General features: G+C 42.7%; 1 protein-coding gene across 2 annotated transcripts in view; it reads right to left on the reverse strand.

Moving 5' to 3' along the window:
* LOC147710631 (F-box only protein 44-like) overlaps positions 1–24,762 on the reverse strand; it is a 401,416-nt gene that overhangs the window by 346,844 nt on the left and 29,810 nt on the right. For both annotated transcript variants that reach the window (XM_086921310.1, XM_086921309.1), the window contains exons 3-4: positions 6,970–7,096; positions 3,121–3,216 (exon numbers count right to left, since the gene is read on the reverse strand). In XM_086921310.1, coding sequence (XP_086777436.1) covers positions 3,121–3,216; positions 6,970–7,096 — 223 coding nt within the window. The remainder of the gene's footprint in view (positions 1–3,120; positions 3,217–6,969; positions 7,097–24,762) is intronic.

Raw genomic sequence — 24,762 nt, forward strand, 5'->3', positions numbered from 1 at the left:
ATGTGGACTCATTGTACGGACTCGGATCTCCTTTCTATTTATCCTTCATTGACTTTTCCTCCATCAAAAACTTTAAAATTTGACCTTATTGCTCCTTCTCCCTGGCGGCATGCCCCTTCCAGTGTAACGGTGACCATTTGCTGTCGTAATATTTGATGCCGCCGGTAGATCGTAATGTTGACACCTGTGCTCATAAGTTGTGTGGCCGGCCGGATGGTTGTAGGCCCGTATTTGTACTTCTGCAACATGCACAATAAAGGTCTTCAAAAATAAAAAAAATAAAAAAAAAGAAAGGACTGTTGAAATTTAAAATCTGAATTCTCTCATTTTTTGATTAAGCTGTGCCTCATCCATTTTTCATCCCTGCCCTGCTTTCAGCCTGGCTCTATCCTTGACACCGCACCTGCATACACATTGGTAAAGAATCTAGATTGGGACATTGTAGGCTGTGTAAACATGCAAAGTTAGCACAAAAGAACAGCTGGTCTCTGCACTGGGTTTTTTAAACAATGGTAAAGCCTTAAATAAAGTTTGTTCAGATAGCCTATCTTGTTGTGCAGCTTCAGGACGCGACAGTTACACAAGACACCAAGGCTGTTGATTCTTACCGATTGTCTCATTTGTGTGTTCTTCCAAAAGCTCTATCTACCTCTGGGCGTCCCTTGCTTGTGATCTTTGCTATAAAAACCCATGTAACCATCATTCAGTGTGCGCTCTCCTTGAGTATCTCTATGGTGCTTGTCGGACGGAGCCCCATTCATGAATGCTTAATAAATGACCTATGGTTTGCACTTCGCTCCACTGTTGATTCCTCCTTGCTTGTTAAGAACCTGTGGGCTAAGGGTGACCCTGCACCAGTGAGTTATCAATAATTCACTTCCACACCTCGTTGCTCGTTCTTTAGTCCTCCAGAATTGGGGGTCGGAAGACATACCTTCCTACTAAAAATAGTTAAACAAATTGAAAAGAACTATGAAGTTTGAAGAAACGTCTGCCAGGAGGGTAGGTCCAAAAGAAAATTCACTGCTGTTTGGGAATATTTAACGAACCTGGAAACCATGTTGGTAACAGAAATGTAATAGATTTTGGCATTTCAGCACTTTGGAAATTCTGCACCTTACACTTTATTATGCTGGATATACATAACCAGAAAAAGAAGGTATTTCTGACCAAAGCTCTTTTTAGAAATCTTAAGCAAATGACCAGATTACAGCTGCAAATATTTCATTTTTATTTTAATTCCTGCTGACTATAGGCCGTTAAAAGGTAGTTTATTGTGGATCTGCCTGGGTACCATAGCGCTTTAGCACTTAAACACCATTGTCTAAAAAAAAAAAAAAAGAAAGAATTTTAACACTTGTAAATAGACGTGATATCGACTCAAACATTGCCCAAAAAATTGAGGGTACAGCTGGATTATCGTTGTAATATACTTTTAGCTATCTACTTGTATTTAATGTATGGTGGTTTTAAGCTAAACGTTCAGGTTCTGATTAGTCGATCATGGGTCTTAGTGGGTATTGTAGCACTTTAGCCCTTTAGCACTTCATCATGCAAGATTTGCACACTTATAAATTGTTCAGGATGTAGCCAGATTATTCTTGTAACATGCTTTTTTTTCTATTTCTTGCTTTTTAATCCATGGTGGTTTTTTATGTATAGCGAACAGGTTTTATATTGTAAAGTGTAAGTTAAACTTCCTGTTGATAACTGTATTTTGTTATGACTATTTTGCTCTGCTCAATAAAAATAAAGAAAAAAAAAATTGACATTTCCATCAATCTTTAAAAATAACATTTAGAAATAGTATTAGACCCATTTACACATTATATGAGAACTTAAAAATTATATCTCTTTCTCTCTATCTAACCTCCATGCCCCACTAAGGTTTGTAGGCAGGAGGCTAGGTATGCAAGTTCTGGTCTCTGGACTAAACTAGTAGAGAAGGCTATGCAGAAAATCTTAAAGGATCAAAGCAAGCATACAAGATGAGCAAGCACTGCTTCACAGTTCAATACAAAGAGGCAGGGAGGAGAAGTCCTACTGTGGGTTTAAGCTTTGGGCATCGCACAGAACTACTAACTTACAGTTCAAAGCCAAAAGATGAGTAGAAACAACCCTAAGATTGAGACCACAAGCAATGTTACCAACCAGTCTGACAAATATCTTGCACCTATACGCTGCTGAGCTATACGGAATAAAAAAGACATCTTGAATTGGAGACAAAGCTTTATTTGGAGCGATGCAGACTGCCTAGACAGACACTTTGTTGAAAAGGAGTCACACCTTTCACTGAAGTAGACATATTCTCCATAAGCAATGGAGAGGGAAATATTGAATTTTCCAGTTTTGTGACCAGGGAGTGCGGCCAAGCTGTTTGGAGTAAATGATTTAGGTATCTTGCTTTGTCTTTACTTTCAAACATTGACTGACAGGCTGCTGACTGGCTCACAGCCTTTTCATAGTACACACTTCACATGGATGGGTCTCTTGATGGTTTTTCCTGATATTTCTTTGAAAAAAGACCACAGAACATTTAGAAGAATACATAAAACATATCAATTCTAAAAGGGGTCTGTAGGTGATGGTGGGCCTTGCAAAAGTAATTAAGATTCATGCCAAGGAGCAATTGAGGTTCAGCTATATAACTGGTCCTTCCACCCTAGAAACTGAAATGTTCATCTCATGATAATACCTCCTGCCCAAAAGCTTCCATGGCATGCTTCTACCGATGCGATCAGAGCCTTTCAGTCATTGGTGTAATAAAGGCTTCAACTTGTAAGTCCATAGATGCTCTCACTCGCCCATTCAATAGAAACACCAGCTCAGACGTGCAATAGAGGCTTTCTGACTAATCAAAATCATGGAGCTTCCATTCACTAATCAATGTTCACAAACACATATACACGACAGAGGAACCAATTCAACAGTGCAATGGAAGTTTCACTCACCCGTTTTATATGGTCCTCAATCTTATCAGAGTCCTTCCCCATCACTATTCCAAGGGATGCCTTCCCACTCATCAGTTCAATCATAGTCCTTCCACCCAAACAGTTCCATAAGGGCCCCATAGCACACAAAGAGGCCCCTAAACTCCAGAATAATGCAGGTCCAACTCACCAGTCTGTCACTACGATGTCTGGCTGCACCGTGTCCATCAGAGTCTCCCAGTATCCTTCCTTCATCAGGTTAATGAGCTGAGATTTTTTGCATTCACTACAGAATAATGCAAGAATGAGAAAGTTAAACCCAGAACAGGTCTGGTGCTAAAGCACCTCATTCTAGTCCCAGGGCACAATCAGACTTTTGTCTAAGCAACTGGGTATGCAAAAGTCACGAGAAGCACCAGATATTTCAACAACAGACAGAACACAATACTCAACAATAAAGCAAACATAGCAGGTAAAAGTTAATAATACCCCCTACTTAATGAATGACTGCAACAAGTTGTAAAATGCCATTGAAAGAGGATGTATTAAGAGTAAGGTGGCGGCATATGCTATTGAAGGAGATTGGAAAGGGATACAGTACAGCTGGAAATGATGCTTAATATGTAAGTGAGGGAGAGTTCAACTCCAATTTGAAGAAAAAAAACTATGATTGTATAATGGACACAGGTTGGCATGATACAAACATCTTTGTTGCAACTCAGTACAGCAGCAAGAACTATTTCACAAGTAGACATCATTAACTCAGGACACCACAATAAACTTTAAAGCCAATGACAGGAACAAGAAAATGAACGTCTTATCCAAACAAAAACTAAAGCTCATGCATTCTACAAAAACCTGAAATAAAACCCCTTTCAAAAGTACATTCAAACTAGCACTCCCGTTAAAAGAGGCAGGCATTCTGAAGTGGGGTCAATTGGTAGAGGAGGGTAGGTTGATATCATGGGACGCGCTCTGTGAACTAGATAATACAATCTCAAAGTTCAAATACCTCCAATTAAAAAGCTGGTTTCAAATATTAAATTTGGAGATAGGAGTTTCAAATGAGCTGTAAGAAACCTTAAATCAGGGGGTACCAGAAGTCAAGGAGGTCTCAACATGGTACTGGCTGCGGATCGACTTGGAGGACGGAGACTTCAGGTTGCCGAATGACCTGTGGAAAAGACACTTGACTTCGCACCAGTTAGATAATTTATGGCAAGTATCTTTGAATCTTCCTTACAGCACCGTCAAGCCACCAATGTAAGGAGAAACCATCTTTTATCCCACCACAGGGCATATTGGACCCACTCAGGCTGTTGAAGTTGGGGACAAGAAGAGTAGCGAGTTGCGCGAAGTGTGGACTAGAAAAAGCAGGCGACATTTATATGTTTGTGGCATGCCCAGGAGTTCACAAATTCTGCGAGGACGTGAGTAAGGCTTTAATTGACATTCTTGATATAAAAGTTAAGGTAAGCCTATCTCATGTTATTTTTGGTAGACATTGGGAAGTAGGCAAAAATCAATAAAGATGGAGCGAAATTGCTGTTTGACATGATCCTCCTGGCTCAGGGGGTGATTTGCAAGAAATGGATAAGTAACCTTCGACCGATGACCACAGATTGGAAAAAGTCTATTAAATACATTTTAAATTGGATATGATGGATTTGAAGAAAAAATATATATATAGGTTTTGGGCACCACTAGTGAGGCGGTTAGTACAAGAGTGGTGACGGGTATAGGTTATGTGGAAGATACATTTCAGGTATCTGTCTAATGATTACGCCTAATCGCATCTTTTATACTTCGCCACCTGGTCTCAAAAGCATGGTATGAGAAGAAAAATCAAATTATGCCTTGGGTGTGGAGGATCTCCTAAGATAAGGGCACAAACAGAGTAAGATCTAAGGGCCATATGTATCATAGTTCCGTTTTGCGATTCCTAAATAGCGAATTTTAAGGAATCGCTATTTAGGAATCGCAAAATGGTATGTATGAAGAAATTCGCTTTTTTTTAGCGATTCCTTAATCTTCCTTAATTGCGAATTCGCATTTTGCGAATTCGCAATTAAGGAAAAATTTCCAATGCATTCCTATGGGCCAGGAGGCCCATAGGAATGATTGCGAAATAATTCTCAAACTGCGAATTCGCAATTTGCTAATCGCAATTTGAGAATGATTGCAAGGGTGCAGGGGTGTCTCAAGGACACCCTGCTGCACCCCTGTAAATTACATGTGTGTGCATATGGCGCATATACATGCCCAATGGGCATGTATGTGCGTCATATGCCACCCTCACAAATGCACAATTGTGCATATTTACAAGAAATCGCAAATTACCACCAACTACAAGTTGGTGGTAATTTGCGATTTCTAAACCTGAAATCGCAAGTCTAAAAACCTTCATACATAGCATTTAAGGAATCGCAAAATTGCGATTCCTTAAATGCTTAAGCAAAATAAGGAATCGCAATTTTTTGCGATTCCTTATTTTGCTAATGTTTCTTACATTTCAAAATCGGTAAAAAGGCCGTTTGCGATTCGCTAAGGCCGAAATTCTGTGAATTTCGGCCTTAACGAATCGCAAAAGGCTTGATACATATGGCCCTTAGAGGGTTAACTTGAGGCAAATGAGGAGAACAAAAAAGTACTTTGAAACGACTATTCAGTCACACAAATGATACCATGAAGGTGTTTTCCACTTTAATATTCCTGAAACACAATAGCCTTTTCAGTGAGTGCTAGGCTGTGTCAATTCCTGTCTCTTCCATAACATACCACATCTGACTACTAGAACAGACAACATCAGAATCTCGTGAGGCTGGTCTCGTTAAAATCAGGATCTACTTCACCTATGGGTCCCAGGCCCTGCATATTTCATGTCAATACTCCTTCAGGCACTTTACAACATAGAAATGTGGATAATCCCCAAAACAGGGAGAAAAACAGTACAAGAGAGTTTAAAGTCTTTATGGTCATACCCGAACCTTCACAACTTTTGGGCTGGGGTTACTAACCATCTCCAGGAAGTCTCTGGGCAAACCGACCTTCATAGATTGGGTGTTTGCGCGTTGGGCCTCTTCACGTAGCTCAGGTTCGACAGGGCTCTCTCTTGTTTCTCCTCAACTTGGAATTCATACTCGCGATTCACTCTGAGGCACCTTTGGAAGGCACCTACCCCTCCTAACATTACCACCTGGTGGCAGTGAATCGTTGCATGGGTGGAGGACAAGAGCACGCTGTTACGTAGCAAAGAAGTTTGTGGGACCCGTAAATACCCACTGTCGATAAGCTGGTATGTCCTCATTAAGTATTTCCATGCCCTACAAGATGACATTCATCCGCCATAGCGTTTACCCCAGAGTTGTCTTCCCTGGGGCTGGCTTCTATTGACATCACTGAACAGGCCCGCCTGCACTGCCTTCCTCACAGAGGCGAGTTAGCAAGGCACTGCTCCTCACCACTATAGCTGTATGAAGTGTCCGCAAACACCCAATAAGTGAACAAACACCCAAGTTCTGCGCACCATCATATCCAGCTGCAGCATGTTTGATAGTAGCGCAGGTCCTTTGACATCTCCTCAAATGCATTTATCCTTTCACCCCGTTCCCCCCGTGTCCAACGAACCGTGATTACAATTGCTGCTCCATTGTTGTAATGCCCCCTGGACACCATATGTAGCATGTACTACTTACCTTTCTTATGGTATTCTGTTCTGTCTTTACAATTTCTTTGCCATTATGTGATTTCTACCTGAGTGTACGAAGCACTGTAGTTTCCTCTTACAGAGAGGTGCAACATCTACATGTAAGTAGAATGTTGTCCTTCTGACATAAATGGAGTCAGATCTTATCTTCTACAAATGGGATTTTGTTGTCTTAAGTCACATACACTGTAGATGGTAACTTGGATATAGTCATGCATAATTCAAATCTAAAATCATTCTAACTATGTACAGTGAAATGGACCACTGATACGTAGAGCAGTGTAACCCATGTTACAAGTGACTACCCCCGGTCTGTCATAGGTTCAAACTTACCCGTATGAGGTAACAAAATATTTCTGGATGTTGGGTTGAGGAAACGGTTGGCCATGTTCACCAGGGAGGTCCTCAATTACCCACTTATCACCTCTATTAGAATCAATTCGCCAGGAGTTAAACTTCTCTACAAAAAATACAAAAAACAACAGGATATTAGAGTGAGTCTTTCAACTTCAACATAACTGCAACATCAAACACCCACCAGTCAAATAGAGGTCATTTTTGTCTTGCGGTTTAAAGAATGTATCTGCAGCTCATCAAAGCGCACTTGTAGAGGGTTCTTTACAGTCACTCGCCCACTTTCAAAAAGGGCACAGCAATTTCACAGGATAGTTGGCAAAGGCTTGCTGTGAGGTCACTCTGCTGTGACAGGGTTCTTGATGGATCATGATCTAAGATCTACAAAAGGTCCTGTGCACACGTAATGCTAGATACGTTTAGAGAGTCATCAATGGTACAAGGCAAAGAAAAATCAAATGAAACAAGGTAGACCGTATGTGAGGTTTCTTTCAAAATTGTAGTGTATTAACTCCTCTTTTCTGGAAGAGTGACATCAATGTAAGACCACAAAACAACCAGCCGACGCGTGTTTCGTCAAGCGGGCTCTTGGCCTGTGAGTCTTCAGGGCTGGGTTTGAAAAAGAACATGGTACAGTATAGAGAACGATAGAACAAAGATATTAATAAGAGGGTGAATGGCGCAAGAAAACACCTCACATGAGTGGAAACCCTATATAGTGCAAACGCTATCTAATAACATGTATATATACAAAAGGTGACATCACACGATGGATTGAATAAAGAACCTAGTGTAAGTGTCTACTAAAAATGTTCAAGATACTCACGTTAGTAAACTTACGCACAAGGAAAGGAGTCCTGGTCAGTCCCCCTTCCCCCAACCCCTCTCATTTTTCACTTGCTTCTTTCTTTTTCCAAGCCAGTGAATTGGACCTTTTTCGCTTATTTAACGTAGGTGCATTTCCTAAACTTCGGGTCCACGCTCCTGACTCTCTTCTATCCACCCGCTTTCAATTTTTACTGTGAGTGTGTTTTCCACTACAGTCTTTAGTCACGTTAACTCACTGGGAAATGGAGTTGAGCGTTCCAGCTTACCGATGATAACTACCTTTGACTCACTTCTGGTTCTTCGACCGGCATGGGGTAGCATTCCAGCTTCTACAACAAGGAGCGCGCAAGTTGTTTTTTTTTCTCGCCCCTCACCCTTTCTTAAGGCTCTCTGGCGTCCTCACTATCCCGCTGATTCTGATCAAAGACATCACCAGTCTTTTACCCAGGCGCTACACAGGTGAGCCATACTCATATCTACACTTCGGAGTGGCTGTGTGCTTTATCCTGTGGTCCCCCTTGATTCCAAATCTTAATCCACTTTGTTTCTTTACTTTTTAGATCACTGTGAAGACGGCTGTAATTGGCGCTTTTCACCCAGTACCAGGATTATTCCTCTTTGGTACCGTCCTTTTACCCGGAATTTCCGGGTTGGAAATATCACCGGCAATGTGGTTAGTCCACCACGCCCTTTTATTATTATATTATTTAGTTTTGGCCATATCTTACCTATTTAATGCTGTGGTGACACGTTTGTCATGTTCCATATGCGATTGCTTATCAGTCACAGATGTCCTATTGTTAGATGGTGATACTATGTTCTCGTTTTTTCCAGTACCGATCAAGATTTCATCTCGCTGAATGTTGTACGTGACGCTTAGACAATTTTATGAATATGTGCTCGGACAGTGTAAAAAGTTTAACATATGCATAGACACCGAGAAATGTTCAACCAAAATATTTTTTTGGGTAGCTTATTTGGTTTTTTATAGGTACCTCCTGCTGCGCATCCGTTAGTATCTTAAACTTGTAGTTTTCTGATCAAAGTAGACGTAATTGCAGTTACACTTGTGGAGCTACTGTTAAATTGTCTCAGATGCGCTGCCAAGTTGATAGGCTTCTTCTAAATCTTAGCATCTCCATACCCGGTAAACACGTATTTTGAGTTTATTACTGTCCTAGATAAAGTCGCATGCAGCTACCTACTGGTTATGTATATATATATTATTTTTGGCATTACAGTTTCAGACCGTGAATTTGATTCTCAGTGTCAACAGGTTCTATAGGATAATTTCCTCTGATAATTGATGGCAACTATGCTTGTATCCATGTTTGGTAAATACATTGAATCTTGCTTTTCCACTCACGCGCCACGTCACCTTTTCTGTATTAAAGTCCTTCAAGTACTGTGAATGTGATGACATTTATCGTGTTAATCAAACTGTAACTGACCAGGACTCCTTTCCTTGTGCGGAAGTTTACTAACTTGAGTATCTTGAACATTTTTAGCAGACACTTACACTAGGTTCTTTATTCTATCCATCGTGTGATGTCACCTTTTGTATATATACATGTTATTAGGTTGCCTTTGCACTATATAGGGTTTCCACTCACGTGAGATGTTTTCTTGCGCCATTCACCCTCTTATTAATATCGTTGTTCTATCATTCTCTATACTGTACCATGTTCTTTTTCATCCCCAGCCCTGAAGAGTCACGGGCCAAGAGCCCGCTTGACGAAACAATTGTCGGCTGGTTGTTTTTTAGTCTTACATTGATGTCACTCTTCCAGAAAAGAGGAGTTAATGCACTACAATTTAGTCTACCTTGTTTCATTTGATTTTTCTTTGCCTTGTACTATTAATGACTCTCTAAACGTATCTAGCAGCACGTGTGCACAGGACCTTTTGTTGTACTTTACTCTATACAGAGGTTTCTTGGGGTCTCCTCTGACTTGTAGCACCGTCCAACAAGTTTTCTTTACATCTCATACTTACCGCTACCAGCACAGGCGCCAATTTTTCCTGTAGACATAGAAACCCCACTCAGAACCCTTGACATTTGGCTTCAGGAAGGGCAGCCGCTGCGGTGATATTTGTGAAACTCTTTTCTTTATATTAGTTATGGATAGGGACAAGGTAGCCTTCGAACTATTTGATAATCTGACTAAGGGTATCCATACCTCAACTCCCTCCACCAGTGCAAACCCTCAAACCAAAGAAAGCTTTTTGTGTACAAAACGTGAACTGACTCGTGGTTTATTCACTACAGGTCACATACTCGTGAACGCCGATCTACGTGGTATTACAGGTGAGATGCCTTAGTGCGAGTATTGAAACTCTTGTTAATACTTTAGCTTGAATATGGGTACATATTAATTTCGATTTACGCAAAGACACAGTTAGGAGACATGGACACGTCGTTTTAAATAAGGGGTGCTTTGTTGTTTGAATCACAGAAATTGAGACATATTATTTTTATATACCCGTACTGATTCGTGGTTTATTCACTAAAGGTCACGTACTCGTGAATTCCTAATTACGTGATATTACAGGTGAGATGTTTAATGCGAGTATCGAAACTTTCGTTAACACTATTAATTTGAACATGGGCACATATACATTTCCATTTACTTTTCAGGATTGGTGAGGATTTATCATTGGTGCCTACGATTTTTGAAAGATTTTGTTATTACACAAATCACCGATTTAATAATATGGTGAGCAGTATATAATCAAGCCTTTCGTTAGCATAAAGCGTGAACATGGAGTGTATTTATATTGCAGGATGGGTGTGGATAAAATACCTGTGCCTACAGCATTGGAATCCTTTGTTAAATATTAGAATAACTGGCTTATTAATACAGGTGAGCATAAAAGTATGTGTAGGTTACTAGATTCGAAGCAATCTTCTTTAAAGACCTTTGCTGTCTGGCTTTTATAGTGAGCGCCATTTATATACCTTGACATTCTATTTAACCAGGCAAGGTTACAAGAACATCTGCTATGACTATGATGTTCCTTTAGAATGTATTATTTATATAATAATTAGCAGGTTCAGAGTTTGTGAGGAGGAATGCCTAAATGTAATCATTGCACTCAAGCGATTGAAGAAAAATAGATTAATATCTTGGCACTTGTTGGTTCTCTTACAGTGGCTATTGCTTCATGATCTCGAGAAGTTTAATACTGGCAACTTTAGAAATATAGCTTATGAGGTGAAATATATTTCCATTTCAATACTTTCTATATCTTGGTGGAGTTGTGCACTATGGTGACTTTCATGACTTGGTGACTTGCTGTGTGTTCACATGTGACTATCTGGACACTTTTTCGGTGATGTTCTGGATTCACTTTTTCCATTTTCATGTTCAGTTTATTTGTGACTTATTTTTGACCCAATATAATCTGGAACAATGTTTAATTTACTTTGTCAATATTAATTCCATGTGTATTTTATTGATATGTATAGTATTGTTCTTTTGGGTTTTAGTCCTGATGAAGCCATTTGGCACAGATCAGTGCATGATGAAACACGTGTTGGCTGCTTTTTTTCAAAGAGGATGAATTGGCTTGTCTTTTGGAACTGTTGACAATTGAACTGAAATAAATACATTAGAGGACTGCCTTGTTGGACCATTTGTACAAGAACAAATTGGATGTATTTATATCATGGATTACTCAAAGGACTGATTGTTGAATCATGATATATATTCTTTTGAAATTAACTGGCTGTGATATTTGTTGTTGATCTTGGTCGTATCTATTTTGAAATATTTGATTACCCAAGCTTACTATAATCAAAATTGAGACTTACTGTTTGGTTAGTGCTCAGGGAGGATTGTATGCACATTATTTTGAGTTTATTACTTTCCTAATTAAAGTCACATGCAGGTACCTACTGGTTATGTATATATATATTATTTTTGGCATCATAGTTTCAGACCGTGAATTTGATTTTCAGTGTCAACAGGTTCTATAGGATAATTTCCTCTGATAATTGATGGCAACTATGCTTGTTTCCATGTTTGGTAAATACATTGAATCTTGCTTTTCCACTCACGCGCCACGTCACCTTTTCTGTCTTAAAGTCCTTCAAGTACTGTGAATGTGATAACATTAATCGTTTTAATCAAACTGTAACTGACCAGGACTCCTTTCCTTGTGCAGAAGTTTACTAACTTGAGTATCTTGAAAAATTTTTTGCAGACACTTACACTAGGTTCTTTATTCAATCCACCGTGTGATGTCACCTTTTGTATATATACATGTTATTAGGTTGCCTTTGCACTATATAGGCTTTCCACTCAGGTGAGGGGTTTTCTTGTGCCATTCACCCTCTTATTAATATCATTGTTTATCGTTCTCTATACTGTACCATGTTCTTTTTCATCCCCAGCCCTGAAGAGTCACGGGCCAAGAGCCCGCTTGACGAAACACGTGTCGGCTGGTTGTTTTTTGGTCTTACATTGATGTCACTCTTCCAGAAAAGAGGAGTTAATACAATACAATTTTGAAAGAAACCTCACATACAGTCTACCTTGTTTCATTTGATTTTTCTTTGCCTTGTACCATTGATGACTCTCTAAACGTATCTAGCAGCACGTGTGCACAGGACCTTTTGTTGTACTTTATTGAGTGGGTCCTGGCCACTCTATACAGAGGTTTCTTGGGGTCTCCTCTGGCTTGTAGCACTGTCCAACAAGTTTTCTTTACATCTTATACTTACTGCTACCAGCACAGGCCCCAATTTTTTCTGTACACATAGAAACCGCACTCAGAACCCATGATCTAAGATCTGCCCGATCTTGATGTTTACTGATGCAAAATGTTTCATACACAACACTTCAAGTAAAGCACAGCGTCTGTCTTGATTTAGTGGATGCTCAGTTCCTTACATGGAGGGTTGTTCAAAGGTCCTTTGGGGCCTATAAAAGGGATGGACCACAAATGCACTTTGCAACTTCACGTTTGCCATGAGCAACATTCTCTGGGACTTAATGTTGGGCCTCTCCAAACCGAACCAGTCCATTAGTATCTTCACAGGCCCCGAATTAATATCTGACCTAGGTGACGACAACAGTACATTACAAGGAAATGCCATAGGTTCCAAAGTAGCTGAATCAAAAAACCATTCTAATGGTCTGAGGTGATTTGGCTCCATATGTTATTTTAACTTCCAGTGAATCCATTATTGCAGCATATTGGTGCTTTCAAGCAAAGGATATTTACATACAAGAAGAAACATTTGGAAGATGACACTTTTTTATCATGGACTCCGTGGATCCGAGTTCAGGATCAGTGAAATCAGATTCCGAAGTCTAAGTGATTATCATGGAGGAACACAGTACCATACCGAGGCCTATCATAATTCTGATGTGACTCAGTCTCTCATTCAAAGAACAGTGAATAGGTAGAAGAAATAACAAACTGACACAAAGCCACCTGTGGTAAAGGAGTCAGAATGTGGCACTTGGCAATGGAATTTTATTAAAATACATATATTTGCCTCTTTTGTTTACATCCATGGAAACACAGTGTCTGCTCAAATCAGTATGGCTATTGAGAAATGTTCGATGAAGTTAACACAGCACCCAAAATAGTACAAATTCCACAATATAAGCCATTAGGATAAATTGATTTTTTATAGTCACAGCAAATTGATAATTGGTAAAAGTCGGATGTAGAACTTTGAATGGGCTTAGGTATCTCTTTGGAATGATACAGAATTAATAATAACGAGCACTTCGTTCAGAGGGCCTCCATTTAACAAAAGAGACCAGCTATTTTCTCTTGAACAGAAACACTGATCCATACTTAAGATTTACTTAAATAGGTAATTTAAAAAAAATTGAAGAACGACTACAGTAGTGCAGGCCACATCATTCCAAAAACATCTGTCTCACTAGGTATAATGAAGCTAAGATGGATCACCTCTGTAAGCAATACTCTCTGGCACATACTCAGGCGAATTCCCCAACTCATTTCTTGTCAACCATTGGCACCCAGTTCCAGGAAGCAACCCACACCTAGAAACAGGGTGCCTCCCCGAGGCACCCATTCCACATTCTAATTTCCAACACATAACCCAACAAATACGCAATGTTATGGACTGAAGTACTTGCCACTTTCATGTCTGCAATTTTAACTAAAGAAAAAGATGAAGCAGGGTTGTGAGTTTAGGGGTGTTAAGTGTTTATTGGCCAAATGGAAGGCCTATGCTAAGCCATATGTTTGGTAAACAGAAATATTGCACATGATGCAGTGATGTTCAAAACAATTGATATTTTAGGCCTCAACCGTGCCATTGTGTAAGTGCATTTCTGTGTGAATAAAATAAGATTCTAAAATATGTTTAGTTTCAAATGATTTTCTTTTGTAACATCAGAAGTCTCCTAATGAATTTACATAGGGATACAACTTGCATCAGGTATCAGAGGTAAGGTGACTTTTTTACCACTAGTAGTCGGTTCCATAGCTGGGGTAATACTGGCCCGTTGGTTTGCAATGTAGCTGCCCCTCTCAGTCTTCACTTCTAGGACTGTAGCCAACTACATGAGGTTCCTCTGTAAAGAACACCTAGTCAAGAAGTATCTTTCCTGAATCAATGCCCACCTAGGATATAAATATACTAGAATAACCTCGACTGCTGTCTTTGACTTGATGCTTGCCCCGCTGCAACAAAGACTATCTTGAAATTTCACTTCGGGGACACTAATGCACTTTAGTGGGCCAGAGAGATGAGAAGCATTTTATGGAATCCAGTACCATAATGTTGGTATAATGTGGTGGTCCCCCAGGGCAGATTTCATCCTCAGACTAGGGGCCTGAAGACGTTTGGTGGATTGAGTAGTGTCAGTCTGGATTCTTGAGGACATCACCTCTGCCATCCCGAGGGTCCTCTGCCCACCAAATTTAGAGATGACGGCTGGTCCAGCAGTCGTCTCTGTACACTGAAAGGAAATGTCATCACTGCGATGCCTTTCAATGTGCCTTTCAATGTGCTAAAAGTCTGGTGTATGGCCGCAGCTGGTTTTGACACACAGAGTTCAGAATTCTCCCTGCATAGATCTGCCCTTCAGATTTCACCCCACATTCTTGGATATGAACCTTTTATTATCTCCAGAGGTATAAAGTAAACTGCAGATTAACACTCTTAGGTTACACCAGTTTGTGATTCACCAGAGCCCAAGACCACTTCCAAAACTGGTCATAGGTCTTACGGCTGGCTCATGATTTGAGTCAAGGCAAATGGAATACTTTCCCCACACGCACCTAAAACGGGCTGCTCCATCAATGAAGGGGACTGATACGAGTATTTGCAATAATTGTTTGTTTCATCTAAGACAGCCAACACACAGGATTTTTTAGCTAATGTAGACTATGACCAAGGCATTCTGTGAGGCTCCTGTCAAGCCATCTGCCAAGAAATGTGTGAGACAACAATTATTATTATTATTATTATTAACTGAGCTTATAAAGCGCCTGGTTACACTAGTCAGTGTGTCCCCGCGCTAATAGTGGCCAAAAGATCCCTAACACAGCCAGAAAAGAGCGCTTCAATATTTGGGGAACAGATGTGTCTTGAGTTCCTTGCGGAAAACTCTTTCAGACGGCTCCATCCGGAGTCTGAGAGGAAGAGTGTTCCAACTCTGTGCTGCCAGAAGGCGGAAGGATCTGCCGCCCATCCTGGCCCTGCAAACCTTCGGGATACACATTAGCCCAGTGCCCTCCGACCGGAGGGGCCTAGTTGGTTTATACAGTGTGAGCAGATTCCTCAGGAAACTCGGGCACTTACCGTGAGCGATCCGATGGCCTATACACAGGATTTTAAACTGGACACGCTCTTTAATTGGGAGCCAGTGGAGCGTCCCCAATGCCTTTTTGGTGGAAGATCTTTTTGGCAGTGATAACACTAGGCGTGCAGCAGCATTTTGGATACCTTGCAAGCGTTGAAGACATCTCACGTTAGCTCCCAGATATAAGGCATTCCCGTAGTCCAGCCTGGAAGTCACCAGGGCATGGACCAGGGCCCTTCTAGCTGACACTGGGAGCAGGTCGAGTGTCTTTCTCAGACAACGGAGAATGCCAAAGCAAGTACCAGCTACACGTCTAGTGTGATACTCAAAAGATAGTTTTGAGTCCATCCAAATACCCAGATTCTTGACCTGTTCTTTAGGTTGAGGTAAGGGGCCCAGGGTCTGGGGCCACCATGCGGATGTCCAAACAGACGGAGACTTGCCTACAATAAGCACCAGTACAGTGTTGTTATGGACCAGTGGATCATACTTGAGGGTCTGCGAATAATACTCAGGGTGTCCAGACTGTATTGACGATTAAATAATGTTACCAGATGAATAAAGGAAATAAAGAATCAAACTGTAAAATTGAAAAACGTGCTGTAAATATGAAGGATTTCGAAAAGCTACAACATAAAATGAAGTTGCTAACCTTAGCTTTATTGTTTGGAACAACACAAGAACAGCAAACAGTAATGTATGGTTGATAGGTTAACTCAATTGAAATGCCAACAAAAACAGAGCATGCATTAGGAGCAAAAAGAGGCAAAGCGATATGCTAGAATGTAACCTATTGCTTCATCATTTAGACTTAAAAACAGAACTTAGAAGAGCATCCACCTTCCCAGTAAAATGTACATTTCGACTTTTCTAAAATTGGCTTGTGAATGAAATAAAATATTTCAACAATTGTGTATTTGTTTCATGTATATTTGTTTCTGTGTCTTTTTAAAGTTTTACTAGTAGGAATGAATTAGGCTGGAATCCCAGGCTGCCAGTAATGACTCAGGGGGATCCCCGGATTTCAATAGTGACTCAGCGGGGGATCTCCGGATTTTAGTAGTGACTCAGCGGGGGATCTCCGGATTCCAGTGGTGACTCAGCGGGAGTCCCCGGATTCAAATAGTGACTCAGCGGGATTCCCCGGATTCCAGTTATGATTAAGTGGGGTTCCTTGGATCCCTTGCAAGCCTTTGCACTCCTCCCTTCCCGAGGGCACAAATATAAGGTGCCACCTATGCTATGCGTTAGACCGATGAAGGCTGAGAGGAGGAGCGAAAGAAAAGCATATCGGAGCTCGATTTAGTTTATGACCAGTTGAATTAGTACAAGATCGGTCCTTTGTGAAGGAGTTAGACTCAGCAATGAGAAATAAGACACTCTCTGAACCTGGAGTATCGTCCTTACCTCATCTTACTCTTCTCAGAACAGATCGCCTGTCAAAAAAAGGTCTAAATGTGGAGCCGGACATAGAACCCTTTGAATCCCTAGAAGAAATAAGTAAGAACCTAGAGTATGGGATTATCAATTGTGCTATCAAAAGTGAGACGGTTGGGAGATCAGAGATCATAGCTAGCAATAGAGCTACACGCCAACCTTACAGGCCTTGTTGGGTTTGGAAATTTCGGCCTCCCCGACAGCTTCTATGTTGGGCACAATGTTATTAATGCAAAAAACTTTGCAAGGAATTTTAGAAGTAAAAATGGCAAATAATGACGTAATAAAGTGTCAGAATGTCTATTTGCAGGGCATTGCAGCAGAACTAAAGCAGATAAGGATAATGTTACTTACTCAGTAAGCATCTGGTCTTGGCATGTAGGGCTGTAGATTCACATGCTTTGCATACTACTGCCATCTATTGTTGGGTCCGGATGTTTGCTAGTTATTTGTCTTCGAAGAATCTTTCCTAGTTACAAGGTAAGGTGACTCCTCCTTTCGGTGATAGTGCGCTTGGCCATCAACTCCATTGTTTGATTGTTTTTCTGCAAGAGGGTGAGATTGGAGTAAGTAAGTGTAGTATAGAGATGCCCATGTGTATAAGTCTATAATGAGGAACTGCAACAACTACAGGTACCCGGGGAGGCGCATGTGAATCTACAGCTCTACATGCCAAGAACAGATGCTTACTGGTTAAGTAACTTTATCCGTTCGAGGCATTTGTGCTGTAGATACACATGCTTTGCATAGGCTAGAAAGCAGTATACTCCCAAAGTGGTGGCTAACCTGTAGATGTTGCAGTTGTCTGAAATAGTGCATCAAGTACTGCTTGGTCTACATTAGTTTGCTGTTGTGCTAACACATCTACACAATAGTGTTTGGTAAATGTGTGTGGTGTAGACCATGTAGCTGCCTTACATATGTCAGCTAGAGGAATGTTGCCTAAAAAGGTCAGGAAGCCCCTAATTTGAGAGTGAAATGCGCTCCAGAGGGTATGGATAAAGTTATTTTTGCTTTAGTGTAGCATGTTTGAATGCATTTGACAACCCATCTTGCAATACCATATTTAGAGATAGGATTGCCTTTGTGAGGCGAAACAAATGAAACAAACAGTAGTTTTGTTTTACGAAAATCTTTTGTTCTATCTATGTAGTACAATATAGCTCTTTCAATGTCAAGTGTGTGAAGAGCGCGTTCTGCTACAGAATCAGGTTAGGGGAAAAAATGGTAACTCAACTGGTTTATATGAAAAGCAGAAATTACTTTGGGAAGGAATTTAGGGTTGGTGAGTAAAACTACCCTGTCTTTGTGTAGTTGAAAGAAGGGTTATTCTAAGGTTAATGCCTGTAGCTCACCAACTCTCCTCAGTGATGTGATCGCAATGAGGAAAGCAACTTTCCATGAGAGAAATTGCAAGGGGTATTTATGCGATGGTTCAAAAGGTGGACCCATGAGCCTTGTGAGAGCAATGTCCAGGTTCCAAACTGGGGCAGGAGGAATCATTGGAGGTATTACATTCTTCAACCCCTCCATGAAAGCTTTGATTCCTGGAACTCTGAATAATGACAGATGTTGCTTGTTCTGCAAATATACAGCTACTGCTGCAAAATTCAAACAAATAGATGTATAAGGTAGTGCAGATTGATTTAAGTGTAACAAGTAACAGATAGTGTTTTGTATAGAATCATCTCAAGGATTGATGTTGTTGTTATTGCACTATACAACAAATCTTTTTCCACTTTGCTGCATAGCAAGCTCTGGTAGTAGGCCTTCTTGCTTCTTTTAGAATATCAATCAATCAATCAATCAATCAATCAATCAATACATTTGTAGAGCGCGCTACTCACCCGTGAGGGTCTCAAGGCGCTAAAGGGAGGGAGGGGTGCTGTCATTGCTCGAATAGCCAGGTCTTAAGGAGCTTCCTGAAGGTGAGATGGTCCTGGGTCAGTCGAAGGTGTGCGGGGAGTAAGTTCCATGTCTTTGCGGCCAGGTAGGAGAACGACCTTCCTCCAGCGGTGGTTCTGTGGGTCCGCGGCACGATGGTGAGGGCGAGGCTGGCTGAGCGGAGCTGGCGGGTGGGGGTGTAGAACGAGAGGCGGTTGTTGAGGTATTCGGGTCCTTTGTCGTGGAGTGCTTTGTGTGCATGGGTGAGGAGCCTGAACGTGATCCTCTTGTTGACGGGGAGTCAGTGCAGGTTTCTTAGGTGGGCGGATATATGGCTGTGGTGGGGAATGTCGAGGATGAGTCGGGCGGAGGCGTTTTGTATGCGCTGAAGTCGTTTCTGGAGTTTGGCTGTGGTTCCTGCGTAAAGGGTGTTTCCGTAGTCCAGTCGGCTGGTGACGAGGGCCTGGGTGACGTTCTTTCTGGTTTCGGTGGGGATCCACCTAAAGGTTTTTCGGAGCATGCGCAGGGTGTTGAAGCAGGATGAAGAGACGGCGTTGACTTGCCTGGTCATCGAGAGGGAGGAGTCCAGGATGAATCCTAGGTTACGTGCGTGGTCCGTGGGAGTAGGCGTGGAGCCCAGCGCTGTGGGCCACCAGGAATCGTCCCAGGCGGAGGGGGATTGTCCAGGATGAGGACCTCCGTCTTTTCTGAGTTCAGCTTCAGGCGACTGAACTTCATCCATTCTGCGACGTCTTTCATTCCTTCCTGGAGGTTGGTTTTGGCGGTGGCTGGGTCCTTGGTGAGGGAGAGTATCAGTTGGGTGTCGCCGGCGTAGGAGATAATGTTGATGTTGTGTTTCCGTGCGATGGCGGAGAGGGGGCTCATGTAGATATTGAAGAGTGTTTGGTTGAGCGAGGAGCCTTGGGGTACGCCGCAGATTATCTCGGTGGCCGTTGAGCGAATATTCATACAGTCTTATGGTAAATTTAAAAAACATAACTCTAGGACTTCAGGAGCCAGATCACTAGGTTCAGTTCTTTGAGATTTGAATGTCCAATTTCTCCAGGTTTCTGTGTGAGGAGCATGGAGGTGTATAACTTTTGATGTGGAACTAGTGACAGCTCCAACAGGGTGGTGTACCATGCCTAACAGGCCCATGTGGGAGCTACTAGAATTAGTGAGAGGGATGTTTGCCTGAGCTTCCGAACCAGACACAGCATGAGCGGGAGAGGCAGAAAAGCATAGGCAAATATCCCTGACCAGTTCATCCATAGAGCATTGCCCTTTGAGATTGGGTGTGAGAACTTAGAGCCGAAGCTTGGGCATTTTGCGTTTTCTGCTGTGGTGAACAAGTCTATTTGTGGGAATCCCCATTTTTAGTTCTCAGACTAGCGCTGCACTGCGCAGCAGTGCTCGCGCAGCTGAGAATTAATGTCTCTTAGTAGGGGGCTTAAACCCGCCCCTCTTCTCCATTGGCTGGCTTCCTAAACGGAGGCCAGCCATTGGAGGAGAGGGGCATCACTCGGTTCAAGCCCCATCTTTTCTAGATTTTTTATGCGTGTTTTTTCTCTTCTTTCTTGTTTTCGTTCTCTCCTCTTCCCATTGGCTGGAATTTTACCTTCCATCCAATGGGAAGAGGAGAGAACGAAAACCACGCCCACGAATCTGAAAAAGACGATGCTTTCTCCGAGGCATTCCTGCCTCACCTCGGAGAAACATGGTTGTGTGGAACGCTCCTCTCTTGCCTTTGAGAATGCAGTCATTTTTTTAACATTGCTTGTTTCATGAATGCACAGTTGTTGCATCTTGTGTTTTCAACTTAGAAGGCCAATTTCCGACTGAAGTGTTGTATATTTCTATCAGGCTCCGAAGGCAACAGAGGCTGTACTCTGTTATGGGACCTTACACAGCAAAGCCCTTCTGTTCCATAAATGTTACACTGACCCTTTTGAACATAGCGGCCACGGTACAGCTAGGCAGAGGATGTAAACAAAATAATACTGAAAATAGTTCAGTTCTTGTTAGTTGTTAGCGCTGTATAGCGCTGAAAAAAAGGTTCTCGGCCGACATTCTTTGCAGTCTTTACCATCCAGGCCGCTCCGCTCCCTTCTGTCCCCACGCAACATCACCTTCCTTGGTTTTCTGTTTACTAATAGGCAGGTTTTTTGTAAGGCGGAGACTTATGCATGACCCTCGATTTTAACTCCTCCTCTGCACCTTCGGATTGGCTGTTGACATTTTACGCTCCTCCCCTAAGGTGTAGGTTGCCTCTGATCGCTGGGAAGGAGGAGGTGGTTAGCATGACGATGACGTCACGTCGGGTGAAATGTGCATGCGTAGTGAGCGCTCTGAAGATGGCTGCGGGTCCGCAGACAGAGGGGAGAGGGAGGTGAGGGAGGGAAAACAAGGAGAGGGGCTGAGAAGCAGAGAGAGGAGGAAAGAAGGTGTAGAGGGAGGGAAAGGAAAGGAGGGTTACAGTGAAAGAGAACAGGAGAGAAGGGCAGAGGAACCGTGAAAGGGACACACACGGGAGGGAGTGGGTCCCAGGTCCGTGTAACCCTCTATGACCCGCTGACAGCAGCGGTTCCGGGGGCAGCATGAAGTTCTACGGAGCATCTTTCGGCCCACATCACCCCCGAGTGGAGGAAACAATACATCCAATATGAGGTAAGACATGTCTATATTACCCCCTGTACAGCACCCCTCTAACATTTCTCAACTGCGCCTCTTATTTAGAGTGCTACCATACCCATGCCATCATAGCACCCTAAATCTATCGGTCCCAGGACAAACCATCCATGCCTCTACCTCACCACCGATCCATCTCTCCCTCCGCCGCACATTTCATCCATTCTTCAGTAGTCTATCCTTCCACAGCATCACCCGTCGACCCTTTCACAGCTCCAATCGTCCTTTCTTTTACAGCCCAGTCCATCCTTCCACAGCACCAGTCCCCCATGCTTCCAAAGCACCACCACTCCATCCTTCCACAGCACCACCACTCCATCCTTCCACAGCGCCACCACTCCATCCTTCCACAGCGCCACCACTCCATCCTTCTACAGCACCACCGCGCCATCCTTCTACAGCACCACCGCGCCATCCTTCTACAGCACCACCGCGCCATCCTTCTACAGCACCACCGCGCCATCCTTCTACAGCACCATTGTGCCATCCTTCTACAGCACCACTGCGCCATCCTTCCACAGCACCACTGCGCCATCCTTCCACAGCACCACTACCCCATGCTTCCACAGCACCACCACTCCATGCTTCCATAGCACCACCACTCTATCCTTCCACAGCACCATCGTTCCACAGCACCACCGAGCCATCCTTCCACAGCCCCACTCCCCCATGCTTCCACAGCACCACCTCTCCATCCTTCCACAGCACCACCACTCCATCCGTCCACAGCACCACCTCTCCATCCTTCCACAGCACCACTGAGCCATCCTTTCACAGCACCACCGAGCCATCCTTCCACAGCACCACCGTGCCATCCTTCCACAGCACCACTGTGCCATCCTTCCACAGCACCACCGTGCCATCCTTCCACAGCACCACCGCGCCATCCTTCCACAGCACCACTGCGCCATCCTACCACTGCGCCATCCTACCACCGCGCCATCGTACCACAGTAGCATTGTTTCTGTCAACTGGGGTACCAGGTTTCCTGTCTACCTATTCGTTTACACATTTTGGTGTACTTATGATTTGCCTGTTTCCCACAGCAAATTAATGTGTTGAATTAGGCTTCAAGTTTAATCATACTTTATTTAAACACTCCAGTTCATCAACGCGAAAACAGTGTAATGCAACAGTAGTTAAAATTAATACAATGAATAAAAAGGCATGAAAGCTCCATAGGTGGCACAATTAATAAACTGATTTACGTCAGGCCGGTTGGGGGCGGTGATATGGTAAATGCAAATAGTTATATAACGAAATACCCAGCTGTATTGACAACATGCAAAAAGGACATGGAAGACTTCATGGCTGACACAGACAGTTCATAAATAGATGTAAACTGTATTTAGTATAAGACCTAAGGGCACAATAGCATGTGGCATGACTATGCAAACAAATGTCTGAGAAAGTATCCAGCTGTTGTGACAGTACAAGTGCAACAATCTGCAAAAACAGCCAAGTTAGATCGTAAATGCAGGTCTTTACGCAAATGTCTACAGTCTTGTTAAACCATAAATGCACGGGTATTTGCTATTGTTTTTCTCTGGGTGGCAGAGCAGGGCCAGTTTGTAAAGTGGTCTGTGCTGTAAGTGATCTGGGGGAGTATTTGTTAATAGCAGGGGTGAGCGTGCCAGACCTGATTTTTGATTTCTGATTATTTGAGTATTTGAGTGGGAACATCCGTAGAGCAGATTTTGGTATTATGTTGCTTTTGCATACTGCTGGTTCAATGTATGTTGTAAATGTAGTGCTGGTGGTGCGTGTAGGCAGGGGTCTGTAATAATTTGGGTACTTGCCCTCCGGGGGACTGGGATGTGCACTGCTGACTTTATGTATGTGTATGTTATAGTTGGAAATATGGTTTCCTTGTCCATTCCCAATATCTATCTTTAAACAACACTAACTGTAGAGTGGTGGGTGATGTTTTTGTAGTGTTTTATGAGTTTTCTTGGAGGAGTAAGTATGTTACCCTGAAAAAAAGTGGGGTGCATTTATGACGTCAGTGAAGTCCAACTATATGGTAACTCAGGGCTGTGTAGGATGTGTGTGCATAGTTATGAAAAATGTGTTCTGTCAGGACTGTGATTGGTTATTTCTTTGTTAGGGTTAGTGCTGTGGTGAGCTTGGCGATGACCACCTACAAGGAATATCTGAGCTGTGTTGTATGTGTGATCAGAAATCAATGGCGCTTCCTGACTGCAAACAGGAAGGCGGCGCCACTGCTCTGCATCCACCACCACCACATCCACCTCCACCACCACATCCACCACCGCCACCACCACATCTGTGTGTGTGTGTGTGGCTCTGTGTGTGTGTGTGGCTCTGTGTGTGTGTGCGGTTCTGTGTGTGTGTGTGTGTGTGTGGCTCTGTGCGTGTGTGTGTGTGGCTCTCTGTGTGTGTGTGTGTGGCTCTCTGTGTGTGGCTCTGTCTGTCTGTGTGTGTGTGTGTGTTGGGCTCTGTGTGTGTGTTGGGCTCTGTGTGTGTGTTGGGCTCTGTGTGTGTGTTGGGCTCTATGTGTGTGTTGGGCTCTCTGTGGCTCTGTGTGGGTAGCTTTTTGTAGGTGGGTCTGTGTGAGGGTGGCTCTGTGTGTGTGTAGGTGGGTCTGTGTGAGGGTGGCTCTGTGTGTGTGTAGGTGGCGCTGTGTGGGTGGCTCAGTGTTTGTAGGTGGCTCTATGTGAATGGCTCTGTGTGGGTGGCTCTGGTTGGGTTGCTCTGTATGTGGGTGGCTTTGTGTGTGTGGCTCTGTGTGTGGGTGCAAATGCAATAGGTCTCGCATTTGCAAGAGATTAAGCTATTGGCATTGTAAATGACAATGCCATTTATTTATAAGTTTTAAAAACAAAAACATAAATAAAAATAATGTCATGAGCAATGCCAATAGCTCTAACTTTAACAATGCCGAGACCATTGCATTGTAAATGCTTGTTTAAAGTAGGGAAGGAGAACTTGGGGATGAAGCTCCCACTCGTGAATTTGCTGTATCCTTCTGCTGAGAAGGTTGGTAATTTGATTGTTTACTCCTGGGAGGTGTTCTGCCACAAGTTAAATCCTGTGTTTGATTTCCGAATTCCAAATGGCTTGGTGACTCTTGACAGTTGAAGAGAGTGTGTCCCCTCTGCTTTTGCACATAATACAT

This window comes from Lissotriton vulgaris, chromosome 5, assembly GCF_964263255.1.
Source record: "Lissotriton vulgaris chromosome 5, aLisVul1.2, whole genome shotgun sequence".
In the NCBI taxonomy this organism is placed as follows: domain Eukaryota; kingdom Metazoa; phylum Chordata; class Amphibia; order Caudata; family Salamandridae; genus Lissotriton; species Lissotriton vulgaris.